This window comes from Babylonia areolata, chromosome 14 (assembly GCF_041734735.1).
Source record: "Babylonia areolata isolate BAREFJ2019XMU chromosome 14, ASM4173473v1, whole genome shotgun sequence".
Lineage (NCBI taxonomy): Eukaryota > Metazoa > Mollusca > Gastropoda > Neogastropoda > Buccinidae > Babylonia > Babylonia areolata.
The window spans coordinates 3,278,960-3,301,180 of NC_134889.1; the positions used below are offsets into that span (position 1 = coordinate 3,278,960).

The following is a 22,221-nucleotide window of genomic DNA, read 5'->3' on the forward strand; positions in this document are numbered from 1 at the left end:
GTGTGTGTGCGGCCAGTGTGTGTGTGTATGTGTGTGTGTGTGTGTGTCTAATGTATGTGCCTCTGTGTGTGTGGCCAGTGTGTGCCTGTGTGTGTGTGTGGCCAATATGTGTGTTAGCCTGGGTGTGTGTGTGTGGGTGTATGTGGGTGGGAGGGGTAGTGTAGTGGGGTGGGGATGGTAACCCAATCCCAAGACACAGTGCTTTAGGCGAAGAGAGGTGTGTGTGTGTGCTGTGTCTGACCAGAATATTTATAAATCCTCAACCTGATCACAGTAATATATTAACACATAGGATTCACTAAAAGTTAAGGACCATGTTGGAACTTGCGCACTTTTCTTTTGGGGGTGGGAGGGGCTTTGTAAAATGATGCAGAGTTTTCGGCAAACTGTGTCCAGTCAATATGATAAGCACTGCTCTTAACTCAGGTGTTTTTTTGTGTGTTTTTTTTTAGGGAAAATCCATGGGTATTGTTTCTAAACTACTGAATAACTTTGATTTTGGGGTGAAACTCACACACACACACACACACACACACACACACACACACACACACACACACACACACACATATGAATGCACACACAAATGCACACATACACACACACACACACACATATGAATGCACGCACAAATGCACACACACACACACACACACACACACACACACACACACACACACACACACACACACACACACACACACACACACACACACACACACACACATGAATGCACTCACAAATGCGCATACACAGAAACACCCACATATGCACATGCTTTACTTTTTGTGTTAATGTGGATATGATGTATTCTGTGTGTTTTGACACATTGGTGTACAATTATGATAACATAGTTATAATATAGATGTGTGTATGATGTCTGATAAACACCTGTTTTAGATGAGCTAGCGTATCACATAAATTATGCGTGTATCTGTTCTGCACAGTGTGTTTAGAAGCATTGGTGCACGATATGCCTGCGTGTGTGGCGTGCTGTCCATATTGTGCTGTGAACATAATCTGTGTTTAGATGCGTCATCACATCAGTGTATAATTTGACAGTGCGTCTGTGACGTGTGTACTCCGCACTGTGTGCTCGGTTTTCTATTTGAAGGAGGAAGGTGGCAGAATGGTTAAGACGCTCATCTGCCAATACAGAGAGTCTGTGAGGGTCTGGGTTCGAATCCTGCTCTACCCCTTTCTCCCAAGTTTGACTGGAAAATCAAACTGAGCATTTAGTCATTCGGATGAGATGATAAACTGAGGTCCCATACGCTGCATTTCACTTGGCGCACTGAAGAATAACCCATGGCAAAGAGAGTGTTGTCCTCTGGCAAAATTCTGTAGAAGAAATCCACTCTGATAAGAGAGCAAATATATAACTATAAGCATGCAGTCAAGGCCTGAAGAAGCACCTTGGGTTATGCTGCTGGTCAGGCATCTTCTTAGTAGATGTGGTGTAGCGTATGGATGGATTTGTCCCAATACAGTGACGCCTGCTCGAGAAACTGAAACTGAAACTTGTGTTGAAGAAGTGTCCCAAAGCATCCAGCTGTGAATGGGTGTAAGGTATGTCCAACACATAGATCTGTGTCCCAAAGCATCCAGCTGTAAATGGGTGGAAGGTATGTCCAACACATCCATATCCCAAAGCATCCAGCTGTAAAAGGGTGTAAGGTATGTCAAACACATAGATCTGTGTCCCAAAGCATCCAGCTGTGAAAGGGTGTAAGGTATGTCCAACACATCCATGTCCCAAAGCATCCAGCTGTAAATGGGTGTAAGGTATGTCCAACACATCCATGTCCCAAAGCATCCAGCTGTAAATGGGTGTAAGGTATGTCCAACACATCCATGTCCCAAAGCATCCAGCTGTAAATGGGTGTAAGGTATGTCCAACACATAGATCTGTGTCCCAAGGCATCCAGCTGTGAATGGGTGTAAGGTATGTCCAACACATCCATGTCCCAAAGCATCCAGCTGTGAATGGGTGTAAGGTATGCCAAACACATCCATGTCCCAAAGCATCCAGCTGTGAAAGGGTGTAAGGTATGTCCAACACATCCATGTTCCAAAGCATCCAGCTGTGAATGGGTGTAAGGTATGTCCAACACATCCATGTCCCAAAGCATCCAGCTGTGAATGGGTGTAAGGTATGTCAAACACATCCATGTCCCAAAGCATCCAGCTGTAAATGAGTGTAAGGTATGTCCAACACATCCATGTCCCAAAGCATCCAGCTGTGAATGGGTGTAAGGTATGTCCAACACATAGATCTGTGTCCCAAAGCATCCAGCTGTAAATGGGTGGAAGGTATGTCCAACACATCCATATCCCAAAGCATCCAGCTGTAAATGGGTGTAAGGTATGTCCAACACATCCATGTCCCAAAGCATCCAGCTGTGAATGAGTGTACTAAGGTATGTCAAACACATCCATGTCCCAAAGCATCCAGTTGTGAATGAGTGTAAGGTATGTCCAACACATCCATGTCCCAAAGCATCCAGCTGTAAATGGGTGTAAGGTATGTCCAACACATCCATGTCCCAAAGCATCCAGCTGTGAATGGGTGTAAGGTATGTCCAACACATCCATGTCCCAAAGCATCCAGCTGTAAATGGGTGTAAGGTATGTCCAACACATCCATGTCCCAAGGCTTCAGGGTAGTGGTCTTTGATTTTCATCTTTCCACTGAGTCTGCTTGAGTCATCACTCTGTGTGTGTGTGTGTGTGGTGTGTGTGTGTGTCATCACTCTGTGTGTGTGTGTGTGTGTGTGTGTGTGTGTGTGTGTGTGTGTGTGTATCATCACTCTGTGTGTGTGTGTCATCACTCTGTGTGTGTGTGTGTGTATCATCACTCTGTGTGTGTGTGTGTGTGTGTGTGTGTATCATCACTGTGTGTGTGTGTGTCATCACTCTGTGTGTGTGTGTGTGTGTGTATCATCACTCTGTGTGTGTGTGTGTGTGTCATCACTCTGTGTGTGTGTGTGTGTGTGTGTGTGTGTGTGCACTTGCATGTGCATTGGTGGGTGTGATTACTTCAGTGTATACCACTGTCATGTGTTTATGTGTATATATATATATATATATATATAATACATGTATGAGTATGCGTGCATGTGCTTGTGTGTCTCATTTGTGGAATGTGAGCCAGTGTGTGTGGTGCAATCAGTGGTGTTGTGTAAACTAGGAGGTAGATAGCATTTGAGATACCTGCATTACAAATACCTGTAATTACTACAAACACGCTGAAGAAGGTCCTCACAATCTCTGACATAAACCCCAACCCCCCAAGCCTCCCATCCCACCCCCAGTAAAGTACCCAACCTGCTGACCGGAGTGCCTGGTCCCACACCATCCACTAAGCTGTCAGCACCTTTGTAGCCAGCCTCATGCATGCTAGTCCTGAGGAGAAGAGGACAAGGCAGAAAAACTGGGCACAAACACAACCCACCACACACCTGACATCCTCCTGCAGCCGTTGCAGAAAGAATATCCCCAGTCTCCCAAGTCGGGATCATCAGCTATCCGCATGCTTATGCTGGAATAGGACTAGGCTAATATGACCTCCAAATACTTCTTTGATACAGAAGTTATTGCCAACATTATTACAGTTATTATCATTATATGGCTCAGCGCTTGGTTTATATCAGATATGGACATTAGCTTACAGTTTGACCAACAGCGTAGTGAGAGCTGCATGATCTTCAGTGCGGTGGGAAGTCATTTACATCTGGGTCTTTTGTGAAGGACAGTGACTCTCAGACTAGGAGGCAGGATTGCTCTGGCTGTTAGTGCTGCAGCCTTGGGGGTGAGTTTGCCTTTGGGGACCATCCCAACAGTCGAAACATGGACTGTGCTAAAACCCTTTTGGCCGAGAGAGTGGGGATGTAACTTGGGGCAAGACACTCTAAACTACAACCAAAATTTTGCCCAGATATGTGGGACAGCTGTTTCTGCCTGTGCTGTTGTGACGTTAATGTTGGAACAAGACTGAATGTCATTCAGCGATAGCGTTGGCCTTAGTGGTAACACGTCCGCCTAGGAAGCGAGAGAATCTGAGCACACTGGCTCGAATCCCACAATTGCCAGTATTTTCTCCCCTCCACTAGACCTTGAGTGGTGGTCTGGATGCTAGTCATTCACATGAGACAATAAACCGGGGTCCTGTGGTCACACAGCTATAATGTGGTGTGTGACGGTGTTGTTAGGACATGACTGACGGTCACACAGCTATAATGTGGTGTGTGACGGTGTTGTTAGGACATGACTGACGGTCACACAGCTATAATGTGGTGTGTGGCGGTGGTGTTAGGACATGACTGACGGTCACACAGCTATAATGTGGTGTGTGGCGGTGGTGTTAGGACATGACTGACGGTCACACAGCTATAATGTGGTGTGTGGCGGTGGTGTTAGGACATGACTGACGGTCACACAGCTATAATGTGGTGTGTGGCGGTGTTGTTAGGACATGACTGACGGTCACACAGCTATAATGTGGTGTGTGGCGGTGTTGTTAGGACATGACTGACGGTCACACAGCTGTAATGTGGTGTGTGACGGTGTTGTTAGGACATGACTGACGGTCACACAGCTATAATGTGGTGTGTGGCGGTGTTGTTAGGACATGACTGACGGTCACACAGCTATAATGTGGTGTGTGGCGGTGTTGTTAGGACATGACTGACGGTCACACAGCTGTAATGTGGTGTGTGGCGGTGTTGTTAGGACATGACTGACGGTCACACAGCTGTAATGTGGTGTGTGGCAGTGTTGTTAGGACATGACTGACGGTCACACAGTTATAATGTGGTGTGTGGCGGTGTTGTTAGGACATGACTGACGGTTACACAGCTATAATGTGGTGTGTGGCGGTGTTGTTAGGACATGACTGATGATCACACAGCTATAATGTGGTGTGTGGCGGTGTTGTTAGGACATGACTGACAGTCACACAGCATCAGCATAAAGTGGTGTGTGATGTGTTGTTAGGACATGACTGACGGTCACACAGCATCAGCATAAAGTGGTGTGTGATGTGTTGTTAGGACATGACTGACGGTCACACAGCATCAGCATAAAGTGGTGTGTGATGTGTTGTTAGGACATGACTGACGGTCACACAGCATGAGCATAAAGTGGTGTGTGATGTGTTGTTAGGACATGACTGACGGTCACACAACATCAGCATAAAGTGGTGTGTGGCGGTGTTGTTAGGACATGACTGACGGTCACACAGCATTAGCATAAAGTGGTGTGTGGCGGTGTTGTTAGGACATGACTGACGGTCACACAGCATCAGCATAAAGTGGTGTGTGATGTGTTGTAAGGACATGACTGACGGTCACACAGCATCAGCATAAAGTGGTGTGTGATGTGTTGTAAGGACATGACTGTCGGTCACACAGCATCAGCATAAAGTGGTGTGTGACATGTTGCAGGCGGCAGCAGCAGTGTGGAGGGACAGATCCCCACGGACGTGAAGGGAGGCTTCGATAAGGACCTGTGCCCTGTGTGTGGGGACAATGTGTCCGGCTACCACTATGGCCTCCTCACCTGTGAGAGCTGTAAAGGTAAACCACTACACCATGCCACACCACACTGCACAACACCACTTAATCCCAATGGCTTTGGCCACTTAGGACAGAGTTTGAGGTTTTGTAGTCCTTCATACCCAGTAGGGATGACATGGTATTAGATCTTGGATCTTACGTTTAAAATGCAGCCTTGTGTTTTGGGGTGGGGTTTTTTCATACTTTTTTTTTTTTTTTTTTCTTATTCATTCAGACAAAGGTTTACAGGTTGAAATGTAATTTGTACACTGGTTAATCACTACATTACATCGCTCTGAATGTTAATCATTGCACATCACAATAATATTGGCAGAACAGTTACTTTTATTTACACATTCTGACATTGACTATATGTGATATTATAGTGCTAAAGTCTACATCAATATAAAGACGGAACAATGAATATTCATTCACACACTGATTCTATCATGTTATACTCTTTAGTCTTGTACTAAGCATACACAAACGAGAAGAAGACAACATACAAGAAGTACTAAGCATGCACATGGTGCCCATTTCTACACAGATTTGTTGTATCTCCAGCCGTGTGCTTTGCCTGTGTGCAGGTTTCTTCAAACGTACGGTGCAGAACAAGAAGATATACTCCTGTGTAGACAACCGGGAGTGTCAGATCGACAAGAGTCAGCGAAAGCGATGTCCATACTGCAGGTTTCAGAAATGTCTCAGCGTGGGCATGAAGTTGGAGGGTGAGTGTTGTGATTATAGTTGTACTGCAGTGAGAATTGATTAACTCTTTTTTTTTTCTTTTCTTTTTTTTCTTCTTAATTCCCCATCATTCACCCATCCATTCCACAAATCTTACATTCATTCATCAACATCTTTCTGCTGTGGTCATTATACAGGGTTACCTGCAAATGGACAGGAAAAGAGAAATGAAAAGTGTCGTGGAAACATGCAACAATATTGGCAATGACATGATGTTGTAAAATGCATAGAGCTTCAAGAATATGCACTGTAGTGAAACATCTTAATAAATACATAAACAAATAAGTAAATAAATAAACATTTCTTGAGACAATACGGATAAATTATGTGACGGATGTCTTCACATTCTTTTTAAAGAAATGCTATATCAATGTATTACTGATTTTTTTTTTTTTTTTTTTTAGCCTCTATTCATTTTTTAAACTATGCAGCTCTTTTTTTTTCCAACAAAGTGAGTCGTATTTATAGATTCTGAACAAGCAAGGCAATATAAGGTTTAACAAAACAAAAATCTAGGTCGTAAAAATCATAGTCTGCGAAACGAAGAAGACATGGAGGTGGGCACATCATTTGACAACTTGCACAGCTCAACGTGAGCACGTGAAAACAGAGAGTTACGGCCCTGATGAGACACACAACCCTGACACGAATACCTTGACCTTCACAAAGAGACATGTGTGAACTCACATAAAATTGTGGTCATTTTGCATGTGACGCGCCTTACTTGAAGACGCACAATTGATTAACTCTTACATCATCGGCTATGTTCCAGCTGCTAACAACTGCTAGCCGGCTAAGTCAGCTGCACAGTACAGCTGAAAACCGGCTGTGCAGCAGAGCAGCCATGTGGCGTGAACTCTTCACCACTGTCATTGTCACTGTCACTGTTTGCAACAAAATCCTTTTCCGCCAACAGACTTGCAGTTAGACTTCCAGCTGGTTACAATCAGGACTTGTTGAAGAACTCGCCATCGTTCAAACTAAGTTGTAAAAAATCCACTGAAAATGGCTCCAAACCGCACACAAGAGTTGGTTCAACAATGAGGAGGATGTTTGCGGTACATGTGGCAGGAAGTAGTGGCTAAGTTTGGTGTGATTTATTGAAGAGCAGTTAACTCTAATGCTCATGTTGCTGACCGGTGCCAGCAGCGTTCTCTATACAAGTTACCATGCGGTGACTGTGTTGTTCTTGGTGCAAGTCGCCGAGTCACGACTAAAGCATCCAAAGGGTCAGCTAAGTCTTTTGTGAAGGACTATAACTCTCAAACTAGGAGGCTAGATTGCACTGCCTCTTAGTGCTGCAGCCTTGGGGGCTAGTTGGCCTTTGGGAACCATCACAACACCCACTGTCCTAAAACCCTCTTGGCCATGAGTGGGGATGTAACTTGGACAAGACACTCTCCACTATAATCAAATTCTAGCCCAGATAGTTGGGACAGCAGTCGCCTCTTCTTGTTGAATATATGTGTGTGGTATGCAATTGTGTGCATGTGCCTGCAAGCTGAATATTATTATTGTGTGTGAGTGTGCAAGTACGTATGTGCACATGTGTGTATACACTTGTGTGTGTATACATGTGTGTGTGTGTGTGTGTGTGGTATGTACATGTGTTGACCAGGTGCGTAACATGTGGCATGATATCTTTGTTCTCCCTCCGTCATTAGTGTGCACTGTTGACGTGAACAAACCACCATTAAAAACCCAGCACGCACACACTCACACACACTCACACACACACACACACACACACACACACACACACACAGAGTCACACAGCAACGTGCCGTAACATGAACTGTGTTTTGTTTGTCACAGAGGGCAGTGCAGTGACACTGCATATCATTAGTATCGTTGGCATTTGAGATCTCTTGAGTCTGTCTGTCTGACTCTCTCTCTTTCTCTCCCTTTCTTTCTTTCTCCTCTCTTCTCTTCTCTTCTCTCGCTCTCTCTCATTTATCAGTGGTTTGTTGAATATATTTTAGCTCCAAAGGGTTTAACAGAGTTTGGAAGTTATAAATTATACAACTGTACTGCAAATAGGAATGCTTGTTTTTAGGCTGTGGTGAAGTGAGTCATAAACATTAATTGTAAGATATACAGCTGTGCTGCAATTGGCAGTGCTTATTTCAAAGCCAGGAAAAAGGAGTTGCAAATCAGGCAGTTATTGAAAAAAGCTAACGAACAGGAATGTTTTGTTTTCAGAGGGTCATTTGAAATGCCTTGTCAGTGAATGAAAATAATACCAGCCTGACTTGTTCATTTTTTCTTTTTTTATATATTTTTAAGCATCCACCCTCTCCCACTGTGCACCCTCTCTCTCCCTCTCTCTCTCTCTACTCCAAGGCAAGCTATCTTTCTTTTACACACCTACACACACACACACACACACACACACACACACACACACACCTACACACATACACACACCTACACACACACACACACCTACACACACACACTCACACACACACCTACACACACACACACACACACACACACACACCACCACCACCCCCACCACCCCACACCCGCACACACACACACACACGCGCGTGCACACACACACACACACACACACACACAGACTGATGACCAGTGTGATGATGCTGTGTGGCCCAGCGGTGCGCGAGGACCGGATGCGTGGCGGGAGGAACAAGTTCGGACCCATGTACAAGCGGGCGCGCGCCCTCAAGCAGCAACAGCTTCAGGCCCAGCACCACCCCTTGGGCGTTGGGGGGGGAGGAGGGAGGATGGGGGGGATGGACTCGGCGTGCATGGAGCAGCCCGCCTCCCCCGTTGACGTCAAACCCGACCCAAGCCTCCTGCAGGCCAGCCTGGGGCTGGGATTCACTTCTCCGACGACGGCGGCATTCCCCCTCCTGTCCCCAGGTGGCGCCACCACCACAAACAGTGGTAGCGCTAGCGGTACTGTGGACATGGCTTCCCTGGCTGCCATGACGGCGGCGTTCCCCCTCCTGTCCCCAGGTGGCGCCACCACCACGGGCAGCGGCAGTGGTGCTGTGGACATGGCTTCCCTGGCTGCCATGACGGCGGCGGAGGTGGTGAACAGTTGTGAGGGAGGGGGAGGGGGGCTGAGGGAAGGCGCGGCCCCCCCTCCTCCTCCTCCTCCCCCGGTCAGTGTCAGCGGCGGCGGGGGGATTCAGTTCGGCGCTCACCACCACCACCCCCACCACCAGCAACACCATCATCATCATCATCATCGTGGTCACCAGACCCCGGCGGCGTTGTCAGGTCAGGTGGTTCTTCCGGAGGCTGCGGCCCTGTCCCCTCAGGACGGTAACGGTAATGGCGTGGGGGAGGAGGCCCCCCCAGGCCCCCTCACCTCCCCCCACCACCACCCCCACCCCCACGCCTCCCACCAGCCCCTCCCTCACCACCATCACCACCACCACCACCACCACCAGCAGCCATCCATGTTAGCTGACATCCAGCTCCAGCATCTGGGCGGCGGCAGTGGCAACAACAACAGCGTTAACAACAACAGCAACAGCAACAACAGCAGTGCAGGCAGAAACAGCAGTAGTAGTAGTGGCCACCAACAGCAACAGCAGCACCCCCACCTCCCCTCCTCACCCCCCCACTCCCAGCCTCCCCACTCTCCCCCTCCTTCCCAGCTCATGGACATTGCTTTCTCCCTCGTCTCGGCTGACGCCTCCCCCTCTCCCTCCCCCTCCCTTTCCTCCTCCGCCGCCGCCGCTGCCTCGGAGTTCCCCCCACCGTCCCTGCCCCACCCCCTCCCTCCGCCTGGCCACCACCAAGACGATGGCGGAGCAAGGGAGAGCATCAGCATGGACTGTGCACCACCCTCCACCGCCACCCTCACCCTCACCCCCACCACCACCAACACTTCCGTCGCTCAGCAGGGGTTTGTGGGAATCCCGGCAGAGGTGTGTGGAGGGGGTGTGGGAGGGGGAGGGGGCGGGGATCAGCCGACGTTGCCTCCCTTGCTGTGCGAGCTGAAGGCGAACCTGCTGGAGGAGGGTGAGATGCAGGGCAAGATGCTGTCCTTCCTGGGCGACACCCTGCGGCAGATGAGCCACATGGGGCACCTGGAGCAGGTGATGCACATGGTCTGCTCCATGGTGGACCAGCTGCTCTTCCTCATGGTGGAGTGGGCCCGCGACTCCCCCTTCTTCAAGGAGATCCAGGTGAGAGGGAGGGAGGGATTTATAGGTATGTGTGTGGGTTTGTTGGGGGTGGCGGTGGTGACTGTGCCTTCTTCAGGGTGATTCAGGTGATGGCTGACGGATGTGTGTTGACAGGTGGGTATAAAACAAAGGCTGTGTGTTGACAGGTGTGTATAAAACAAAGGCTGTGTGTTGACAGGTGTGTATAAAACAAACGCTGTGTGTTGACAGGTGTGTATAAAACAAAGGCTGTGTGTTGACATGTGCGTATGAAACAAAGGCTGTGTGTTGACAGGTATGTGTAAAACAAAGACTATTTGTTGACAGGTGTGTATAAAACAAAGGCTGTGTTGACAGGTGCGTATAGACAAAGGGTGCGTATAGAACAAAGGCTGTGTTGACAGGTGCGTATAGAACCAAGGCCTGAGTTGACAGGGTGCTTATAGAACAAAGGCTTCTGTGACTGTTGACAGTGCCTTTGTATAAAGTGCGTATAGAACAAAGGCTGTGTGTTGACAGGTGTGTATAAAACAGAGCCTGTGTTTTGACAGGTGCTTATAAAACAGAGGTTGTGTGTTGACAGGTGTGTATAAAACAATGACTGCATGTCGACAGGTGTGTATAAAACAAAGGCTGTGTGTTGACAGGTGTGTATAAAACAAAGGCTGCATGTTGACAGGTGTGTATAAAACAAAGGCTGCGTGTTGACAGGTGTATATAAAACAAAGGCTGTGTGTTGACAGGTGTGTATAAAACAAAGGCTGCATGTTGACAGGTGTGTATAAAACAATGGCTGCATGTCGACAGGTGTGTATATAACAAAGGCTGTGTGTTGACAGGTGTGTATAAATGTAAGGCTGTGTGTTGGCAGGTGGAGGACCAGATGAAGTTGCTCCAACACAGCTGGAGCGAGATCCTGATCCTGGACTTCGTCTACCGCCAGGTACACGGCTACTGGGGCACGGAGCTCGTCATGGTAACACTTTTTTTTTTCTCTCTATTGCGCAGTCTGTGATGTCACACGTTTTTGACTAACAGAGAAAAAACAAATTGAGTCTATGTTTTAACCTAGCTTTTGGTCGTCCATGTGTGTGTGTGTGTGGATGGTAAATTTTACAAATTCATGTTCTCTGGAAATACTTTGTCTGCCAGTGCCAAAATTGGATTAAACATAGTAAGAAAAAAAATCTTCAGTGATACCAATAATAGGTCTCCTGAAATAAGCCATATTTCTGGATCATTAATGGTTTATTTCATTGAGACTCGATCCAGAATTCAAAAAGCACTATATTACTGCTTCCCTTGTTTGGTTAGAAGAGGGCATGACACTGTTTTTATTGTTCGTAATTAATAGAAAGGAATACCAGTTCTGGACAGAACACATACAGTGACATTAACTACATCATTAACGTGTTTACTGCATGCGAATATTTTAAAGTAGATACTCAGTTAACTGGAATGAACATAAAGAGAAACTGAATTAACCGTGTCATATGTTTGTTTTTTGGGGGTTTTTTTTACCCAAAGCTTTATGACAACAAATACAGAACACATTTTAAAAGATTGATGTGGGTTTTTTTTTTAAAGTGTGTATCACAAGTGTCTTGAAGGCCTTGCCTCTCTTATTATCTCTGTTTCACAGTCTGTGATGTCATTCTTTTGTTCCACAGTCTGTGATGTCACACTTTTCTCTCTGTTCCACAGTCTGTGATGTCACACTTTTCTCTCTGTTCCACAATCTGTGATGTCATACTTTTCTCTCTGTTCTGCAGTCTGTTATGTCATACTTTTCTCTCTGTTCCACAATCTGTGATGTCACACTTTTCTCTCTGTTCCACAGTCTGTGATGTCACACTTTTTTCTCTGTTCCACAGTCTGTGATGTCACACTTTTCTCTCTGTTCCACAATCTGTGATGTCACACTTTTCTCTCTGTTCCACAGTCTGTGATGTCACACTTTTCTCTCTGTTCCACAGTCTGTGATGTCACACTTTTCTCTCTGTTCCACAATCTGTGATGTCATACTTTTCTCTCTGTTCCACAATCTGTGATGTCATACTTTGCTCTCTGTTCCAGTCTGTGATGTCACAATTTTTTCTCTGTTCCAGTTTGTGATGTCACATTTTCCTCTCTGTTCCACAGTCTGTGATGTCTCACTTTTCTCTCTGTTCTGCAGTCTGTTATGTCATACTTTTTTCTCTGTTCCACAGTCTGTGATGTCATACTTTTCAAAAGTCCATCACTGTTGCCAACACACACACACACGCACATGCACACACACACACACACACACATCAGTTATTAGTATCAAGTGTGTTCACTTCACTTTCAGCCGAACGGTTCCCGCTTTAACCTGGACACACTGGATAAACTGGGACTGGGCGACGTTAGGGTACGACTGTTTGAGCTGATCAAGAAATGCACAGAACTCAAAGTGGACAACAGCGAGTACATGTGCCTTAAGTTCCTCATCCTTCTCAACCCAGGTCAGTCCATTTCCCACAATGGTAAATATTGTGTGTTGGGAGTTGTTTAAGTGTGGTTGGTTGGTTTTGGTTTGATTTTTCTTTGAAGGTGTGTCGCGGGAGAGTCGGTTTGGTGTTGGACGTCTTTTGTGTTGGAAATCATTTAAGCCTGCTCTGAAACATCATTTCCAACAACATTGATTTTTTTTTTCTCTTTTTTTTTCTGATCCTAGTCTTGGTGTGATGCATCTTTTGTTGTGGGAAGGCAGCTTGCCGTGTGTGTAGCAGGGGTGCTAGCAAGTGTTCGTGCATTAGAGTGTATGTACGTGCCTGAGTGCATGTTGCAGGGATGGGTTTTCTGGAGGGCGTCATGGGTGGGTGGGTGGTTTCCAGTGTTCAGTTGCGTGTGTTAATTGGTGCGTGCTTCTGTGTGGGGGGGGGTGGACAGGGGTATTGATGTGGGAGTGGGGAACGAAATGTAAAGCGCTTTGAGCCATATAATGGAGTGATGGCCTTGAGGTAACGTGTCCGCCTAGGAAGCAAGAGAATCTCAGCACACTGATTCAAATCACACCTACACTCGCCAGTATTTTCTCCCCTCCACTAGACCTTGAGTGGTGGTCTGGACGCTAGTCATTCGGATGAGACGATAAATCGAGGTCCCATTTGCAGCATGCATTTAGAGCATGTAAAAGAACCCATGGCAACAAAAGGGTTGTCCCTGGCAAAATTCTGTAGAAAAATCCACTTCACAGGAAAAGAAAGAAAACTGGAGGCAGAAAAAAATGCACACAAAAAAAAGGGTGGTGCTGTCAGTGTAGCGATGCACTCTCCCTGATAAAAGCAGCCCAAATTTCACATGGAGAAATCTGTTGTGACCAAAAGAGTAATACAAATATCTGGAAAAACTTGCTACACAAATTCCTTTATTATTATAATTACTTCTGCCTGCCATTTGGTCCAACATTGCTGCTGTCACACATGAAGACACTCAGCAAAGCGCCATCAGTCCTATGCTGGTGGTTATGGTTCTGCCTGTCATTTGGTCCAACATTGCTGCTGTCACACATGAAGACACTCAGCAAAGAGCCATCAGTCCTATGCTGGTGGTGATGGTTCTGCCTGTCATTTGGTCCAACATTGCTGCTGTCACACATGAAGACACTCAGCAAAGAGCCATCAGTCCTATGCTGGTGGTGATGGTTCTGCCTGTCATTTGGTCCAACATTGCTGCTGTCACACATGAAGACACTCAGCAAAGAGCCATCAGTCCTATGCTGGTGGTGATGGTTCTGCCTGTCATTTGGTCCAACATTGCTGCTGTCACACATGAAGACACTCAGCAAAGCGCCATCAGTCCTATGCTGGTGGTGATGGTTCTGCCTGTCATTTGGTCCAACATTGCTGCTGTCACACATGAAGACACTCAGCAAAGAGCCATCAGTCCTATGCTGGTGGTGATGGTTCTGCCTGTCATTTGGTCCAACATTGCTGCTGTCACACATGAAGACACTCAGCAAAGAGCCATCAGTCCTATGCTGGTGGTTATGGTTCTGCCTGTCATTTGGTCCAACATTGCTGCTGTCACACATGAAGACACTCAGCAAAGAGCCATCAGTCCTATGCTGGTGGTTATGGTTCTGCCTGTCATTTGGTCCAACATTGCTGCTGTCACACATGAAGACACTCAGCAAAGCGCCATCAGTCCTATGCTGGTGGTGACGGTTCTGCCTGTCATTTGGTCCAACATTGCTGCTGTGTTTTTCCTTGTCCACAGTATCGGATGAAGAATGTGTTTTGTTTTTTCCACCTTGACCTGAAAAAAAAGTGAATAAAAAAAAGAAGAAAAAAAGAAGAGGCAGTTATGTTATAAAAGAAAAAGAACAAGATGAGGAAGAAAGAAAAGCCACTTCGCGAAATTTGGCCAAGCAGAGCAAACCAATAGGCCTAGTTTGCATCAGTTTGACATGGTAAGTATATGTAACACCAAACATGGAGTATAATACAAACTCCTCCTTTCAGTGTGCCCTCTGTCAAAATATGTTTTCCTGTGGTTTGGTTTGTTGGAGATACAGTGTTTTTTGTGGAGGAAAGCATGTTTGTAATTTGACATTTACTAGGGTTGGAGTATTTCCTCATTGTAGAGATTTCCGTATCTTGATGTTGTTGTTTTTTTTTTTTTGTATTTTTTCCTTCTTCTTTCCTTTATTTCATTTTGTTTCAGTATAAAGACATTCACTTGGGGTTCGTCAGCACCTGTACCCCAGCCACAAACTTTTCAGAGTTTAAGAAAGCAGTCACTCTCGCCCATGCATTTAACAAAGGGACTGTTTATTTCCCTGCTATGTAGGCAGCTATACTCTGTTTTCAGGGGTGTGTATATATACAACACTTAGAAACGACACTGGCATCTGCTGCGTTGCTGTGTCCACAGACGTCTCTGGCCTGGAGAAGAAGCAGTATATTGAGTATGACTGTTTTGACCCCACCATGTAGGCAGCCATACTTCATTTTCAAGGATGTACATGATATTTAGGAAGGGTACTGACGTGTGATGTGTTGCTGTGTCCACAGACATCTCTGGCCTGGAGAGCAAGCGGTACACCATGTATGACTGTTTTTACCCCTGCCATGTAGGCAGCCATACTCAGTGAACGGGCAGTACTATTATGACTGTTTTTACCTCCACCATGTAGGCAGCCATACTCCGTATTCGGGGATGTATATAAAACAGTGATGTGTTGGTGTGTCCATAGACATCTCAGGCCTTGACAACCGGCAGAACATTCAGTATGTCCATTATTTTACCCCACCATTTAGACAGCCATACTCCATATTCGGGGATGTATATCATATTCGGGGATGTATATAAAACAGTGGTATGTTGCTGTGTCCACAGACATCTCTGGCCTGGAGAACCGGCAGTACATTGAGCAGAGCCAGGAGAAGGTCAACGCGGCCTTGCTGGAGTACTGCCTGACCTTTCACCCCGACCTCAAGGACAAGTTTGGCCAGATCCTGGTGCGCCTGCCGGAGATCCGCATCATCAGCATTCGTCTGGAGGAGTTCCTCTACTGCAAGCACCTCAACAACCAGGTCCCTGATCAGACACTGTTGACCGAGATGATTCATTCCAGGCGGAAATGAAGACAGCTCATCGTTGTCCGTTGTTGTTGTTGTTGTCGTTGGGGCGCTAGTGTGAGTGGTCTTGTCAGGAGCCGAGATGCGACGCTGATTTCTGAAAAACGTGGGAGGAATGCAGTTATTTTTGAGGGAGGACTCTTGGTTTTTTTTAGGACACGTGCGCTGACAAGGGAAGCCGACTGAAAAAGGCTGAGTGCAAGATGTACTGAAAGGGTTGATGAGAGGCAGTGGTGGGACAGTGGAGAGGTGCAGGTGTACCAAAAGGAGTGATGCAAGTGTACCCAAAGTGGTGGTGCGTTGAAAAAGTCTGTGCAAATACACCAGAGCAAGAGGGGTTTTGTGTTTTGGGGGGTTGGTTTATTTGCTTCCGACAATTGTTCGTTCTAGAACATTGTACTGAGCTCCTTTTTTTTTCTGTTTGTTTTTTGACTTTTTTGTTTTGTTTGTTTGAAAAGATATATAAATATGAGTGATACATGATTGTTCTTTAGTGTATTTTATTTACACCACAGCAGTCATTCTCACACATGAAACAAATTTATAAACGTGAAAACAGTTCGACAAGTATAAAGGTATTGAGAGAGTTAAACACTGAGAGCTCATGAAAAAGAAAAAAAGTTCTTTTAAATCGTTTTTGCAAGAGGAAGAGAGAGAGAGAGAGAGAGAACCTGCATGGTTCAAAGGAAGAAAATGGTGATCCATCAGTCTCTGCTGAAGAGTTGTGTTGTGAAGCGTTGATTCCTGTGACACAACCAGAGAATCGAACAGCATGTGGAGGAGGTGAGGGGAAGAAAGAACAGAAGCGTCAGGGACCGAACCAGCAACCCCAGAACAGTGTAAGTCACACGAGACTCACAGCGGGACGAGAGAAGCACAGCATCTCTCTAAGTGAAAACCTTCAGCTTTTCGTTTTCTTTCCACCCTTTTGAAAGCGCAAGGCCTCAAGGCCTGACTCAGCACATTGGGTTACGCTGCTGGTCAGGCATCTGCTTGGCAGATTTGGTGTAGCATATATGGAATTTTCCAAACGCAGTGACGCCTCCTTGAGTTACTGATACAGGTACTGAAAGCACAGTGTTTCGTGTACTATATATTTTTTGACATACATTACAGAAAATGACAGCAGAAGTCTAACAGTCTAAGGGAAATGATCCATGCAAGAATTAATAATGTCCCTTCCAGTCGTTATCTTGATAAAAGTCTTTATGACTTCCTTTTTTTTATTATTATTATTAATACAATGAAAAAGAGATCATTTAAACATTGTTAGATTCATGTTAGAGCATTCAGTTTGAAAAATGTGAACAGTTTACTTCCAGGAAGATGTGTCATGAACATGTATCGGACGCTTGTTGTCCCAGTAACTACCAGCAACCATTCACATCACAGCTGTCGGATGTCATGTAGATACAAACTCCAGGTTCCATTTCAATTGCCAGTTTGTGTGACTCACTTACCCTCGACCGCTGGGGTCGTTGGGGGGACATGAGGAAGTTGTCATAGCTCGCCACGCCGTTCTGTTGGCAGCTGTCGTGAGGAGATCTGGCATCGTCATTTTGGTCCATTCCTTGACATTGTCGGACCAGCTCTTTCTCTGCCGCCCCCGTCTGCGCCCTCCTTCTACAGTCCCTTGCAGGATGGTTTTGGAGAGGGTGTTTTGTCGTATGATATGGCCAAACCATGCCATCTTCCGTCGTTTGACAGTCGCCAGCAGTGGTTCTTGGGGCCCAACAAGGTTGCTGACCAGGTTCCGCACATGGTCATTGGTCTTGTGCTCTTTGTAGGAGATGTGTAGTAGTCTCCTCAAGCACTTGGTTTCGAATGCTTGGATTCTTCTTTCTGTTTCTGCCATCAGTGTCCATGTCTCACATCCATGTAAGAGGAGTGACTGACTATCAAACAGAAATAGAGCAGAAATCTGTGTGAGAGTATCACTTGCTTTTTACTGCTCAAAGTCTTGAAAGGAGACTGGAAACGAAGTGTGAAAAAGACTGAGAGCAGAGTCTTAACTCTCTCCATACGAACGGCGAAAGAGACGACATTAACAGCGTTTCACCCCAATTACCATCATCAAAATATTGCAAGCGGAAGGCTCTTATACTGAAGAGGTGAATGTTGACAAAGAATACCACAATTCTGACGACGGGAGCTGAAGGTTGGGTCATTCAGACACCCACTGGACATCCGAGGGGTCTGTGTAGAGGAGAAGAGAGGACTGGCCGTACTGAGTGAGTGAAGAACAGAAATAAAAAGACACACCAAAATATTTCTGCACTTGAGCAACCTTTGTTTTCAAACCAAATTTGAAACAAGCCTGAAGCGATTCTGCGTCGAAACGACCCAGTTTTTGTTTCGTCACCCGTTTTGATGGAAGATAGCCATGTCTGTATGTTGTTGTGGGCTCTTCGTAAACGTGGTGTTACCAGACGACGAAAAAGCATTTTTGGAACGAAGTTAACTGGTGGGATGGGGACGAGAAGGCTGGCAGTGAGTGGAGGGGGGGTGGGGGGTCTCTGTGTTGCTGGTCCATGAGCAGGCTGACAAGACGGTGGGGGGGGTAGGGTGGGGGGGGAGTATATTTTGGGAGTTGTACTGTACATCATCCCGAGCAAACATGGTCCAGGTGTTTGGTGTTGAGTGTTACCTGTGTTTAACATGTTGCACGTGTTGTGGGGTCGTCGTCACATCACAGAATACTGAAGGATTCCCTGCTGTTGTGGACTTGTTACAGAGGTGGATGGACGCACCGACAGGTATCAGCCAATGCACACAGGCGGTGTTGTTTTTCTTGTGTCTCGTTTTGCCAGTGTCTTGATGCTGTTGCCAGACATGGCGTGCTGAGGGGGGTGGGGGGGTGTTGTGGGTCTTAACGTTTCTCGGCTTGGAGTGCCGCGGCCCTGAACGTTACGGGTCAAAGGTTGCCTGAAACAAAGTGCCGTATGGGAGAGCGTTACAGGTGTGGTCTCCGATACTGTGCCGTGTGGGAAAGCGTTACAGGTGTGGTCTCCGATACTGTGCCGTGTGGGAAAGCGTTACAGGTGTGGTCTCCGATACTGTGCTGTGTGTGAAAGCCTTACAGGTGTGGTCTCCAGCACTGTGCCGTGTGGGAAAGCATTACAGGTGTGGTCTCCAACACTGTGCCGTGTGGGAAAGCCTTACAGGTGTGGTCTCCAACACTGTGCCGTGTGGGAAAGCATTACAGGTGTGGTCTCCGATACTGTGCCGTGTGGGAAAGCATTACAGGTGTGGTCTCCGACACTGTGCCGTGTGGGAAAGCGTTACAGGTGTGGTCTCCAACACTGTGCCGTGTGGGAAAGCATTACAGGTGTGGTCTCCGACACTGTGCCGTGTGGGAAAGCGTTACAGGTGTGGTCTCCAACACTGTGCCGTGTGGGAAAGCGTTACAGGTGTGGTCTCCAACACTGTGCCGTGTGTGCCAGCAGTAAGAGAGGCCTTTCTGGTGGTCACAGGCGACGTGGGGGTGGTGTTGTGAAGTGATGGGGCCCACAAAGGTTGGTGTGCTCTACAGTTGGACATGACGAGAGGCGATGCTTGAACATGCTTCACGTGCGAAGTTCAAGTGAACGTGGGAGTCGCAGTCCAGGAATGCAGAAGAAGAAGAAGAAAAAAATAGTGAGGGGGGGTCCCCCATCCTCAGTGCCATGGAACGGATCTGGAGGTGGGAGGTTGACGGGTTGTTGGAACAGCCTGACACTGTCCTGCTCTCTCTCTCTCTCTTGTTTTTCCTGTGGGTGACTTTGGGTCAGGGATGACTGCGGTCGCCGCAGTGAGGTGTTGAGGTCAGCTGTGCTCTTGTCTGACTGCCCACTGGGGACTGTGTTAAGAGGTCCGTTGTTGTTCACTTTTCGTTATATCTGTCGTATCAAGCATGGCGTGACCTGTTGACTTTGATTAGATAGCATGCCAGTTATGTCCCTTAGACTAGAGGTTTGCCTGCTATGGAACTGTCAACTGATCTGTATCATTCTCTGTTAGTTTGTCTCTCTGTTTCTGTCTCTTTCTCTCTCTGTCTGTCTATCCCTGTTTCACACGTCTGGATCCTGATGGTGTGCCTGTGTTGTGTGCCCTTGACCTAATTGTTGGAAAAAACCAGAATGTAATGACCAGAGCTGGGTCTTGAGAGGAAAAAAAAAATCAACAACACTGAGCAGGCCACATTGTGTTAAATGGAGAGCTTTAAAAAAAACACCCTGAGAGTTTTGTTAGGTGTGGAGTGGTGAGTGTGTCGAAGAATTGAGTTGTTGTGGAGTTGTGTAGGAGGGGGAAGGGCGAGACAGTGAACGAACAAGCAGAAAATCAGAACATGACGGAAAGGTTTGTGTGTGTGTGTGTGTGTGAGAAAGGACCACATTGAAACAGAAATGCGAGGCGACGACTTGTACACAAGAAGCCAGTGTCTGTCTGAAGCAGCCTCTGGCCTCAGAGCAGAAGGAAGGAGGAAGAGAGGAAAATAGTGGACTGTTCTGATGTGTGATGTATGTGTGCTGATCGATAACGTGAACAGAGGAGACGTGTCAAAGTTTCTCCTGCGTGAAGTCAAGACAAGGAAGGATCTTGGGCAGTGCTCAGCGCGGAAAGTTCACACTAGAAGGGGGAGAGAGAGAAAGAGAGAGAGAGAAGGATTATCAGCTGCTGTGACCCCACACTCTTCCCCCCTGTGACACCACCCATACCCCCAGTGACACACGCAGACCCCCCCCACCCCCACCCCTCCTCCCCCCATACACACACACACCCACGCCCACGCACACTGACCTCCATCCAGTGTCCCCACTCATCCAGTGACCCCTACACACCCCAAAGTGACCTCTGCACACACTGACCCCTACACACCCCAAAGTGACCTCTACACACACTGACCCCTACACACCCCAAAGTGACCTCTGCACACACTGACCCCTACACACCCCAAAGTGACCTCTACACACACTGACCCCTACACACCCCAAAGTGACCTCTATACACACTGACCCCTACACACCCCTAAGTGACCTCTACACACACTGACCCCTACACACTCCAAAGTGAACTCTACACACGCTGACCCCTACACATCCCTAAGTGACCTCTACACACACTGACCCCTACACACCCCAAAGTGACCTCTACACACACTGACCCCTACACACCCCAAAATGACCTCTACACACACTGACCCCTACACATCCCTAAGTGACCTCTACACACACTGACCCCTACACATCCCTAAGTGACCTCTACACACACTGACCCCTACACACCCCTAAGTGACCTCTACACACACTGACCCCTACACACTCCAAAGTGACCTCTACACACACTGACCCCTACACACCCCAAAGTGACCTCTACACACACTGACCCCTACACATCCCAAAGTGACCTCTGCACACACTGACCCCTACACACCCCAAAGTGACCTCTACACACACTGACCCCTACACACCCCAAAGTGACCTCTACACACACTGACCCCTACACACCCCTAAGTGACCTCTACACACACAAACACACACACACAAGTGACCCTTACACAGTGACCCAACCACCACCACCCGTGACCCCTACACACACAGAGTGACTCCTCACATCCCCAACACCCAATCACTGTTTAGCAGCTGAGTGGACAGGAAAAAAAAAAAAAACCAGAAAAACTGGACCAGCTGACGACAAGCAGCGCAGAAACTGGGTGAGCAAGGGAAACAGTAACGCAGCCCCAGACGTTTCATATCATGGGAAAACTCGGCTTTTGTCATCGTCATCATCGTCATCTTCTTTGCAAGCATAGGGCAAGTTGTAAAGGAGAACGTTGTATCATTTGTCTGTATATATTCATCAAGTCTGCGAGTGACGTTTCTTGTTGCTGGAAACGGGATTCTTTTTTTTTTGTGTGTGTGTGTGTGTGTGTCATTCGTGGCATCGGATGTGTTGTGACTGCAGCATTGACTGAGAATGTGGAGCGAAGGCAAGTGAACAGAACAGTGACCAGGGGGTGAGCGGAGGTGGGTTTGCAAAGCGTGCAACACGAGATATATTATGGGAGAAAGAAAAACAGAAAAATACACATTGGCCACTGGCAGTGACAATGGATGAACCGTGTGCTCATGTTTTCCGTGTCATAATATAAAGATGAATGGTGAATCCGTGACTGAACAGAAAGAG

The 22,221-nt window shown here is 47.0% G+C and overlaps 1 protein-coding gene across 2 annotated transcripts in view; it reads left to right on the forward strand.

Moving 5' to 3' along the window:
• The window catches only part of LOC143289739 (nuclear receptor subfamily 5 group A member 2-like), a 43,755-nt gene extending 27,484 nt beyond the window's left edge, over positions 1-16,271 (forward strand). For both annotated transcript variants that reach the window (XM_076598825.1, XM_076598824.1), the window contains exons 2-7: positions 5,445-5,576; positions 6,143-6,283; positions 8,922-10,471; positions 11,322-11,426; positions 12,783-12,936; positions 15,815-16,271. In XM_076598825.1, the coding sequence (XP_076454940.1) occupies positions 5,445-5,576; positions 6,143-6,283; positions 8,922-10,471; positions 11,322-11,426; positions 12,783-12,936; positions 15,815-16,062 (2,330 nt within the window). In that variant the 3' untranslated portion in view covers positions 16,063-16,271. The remainder of the gene's footprint in view (positions 1-5,444; positions 5,577-6,142; positions 6,284-8,921; positions 10,472-11,321; positions 11,427-12,782; positions 12,937-15,814) is intronic.
• Positions 16,272-22,221: the final 5,950 nt, after the last annotated feature.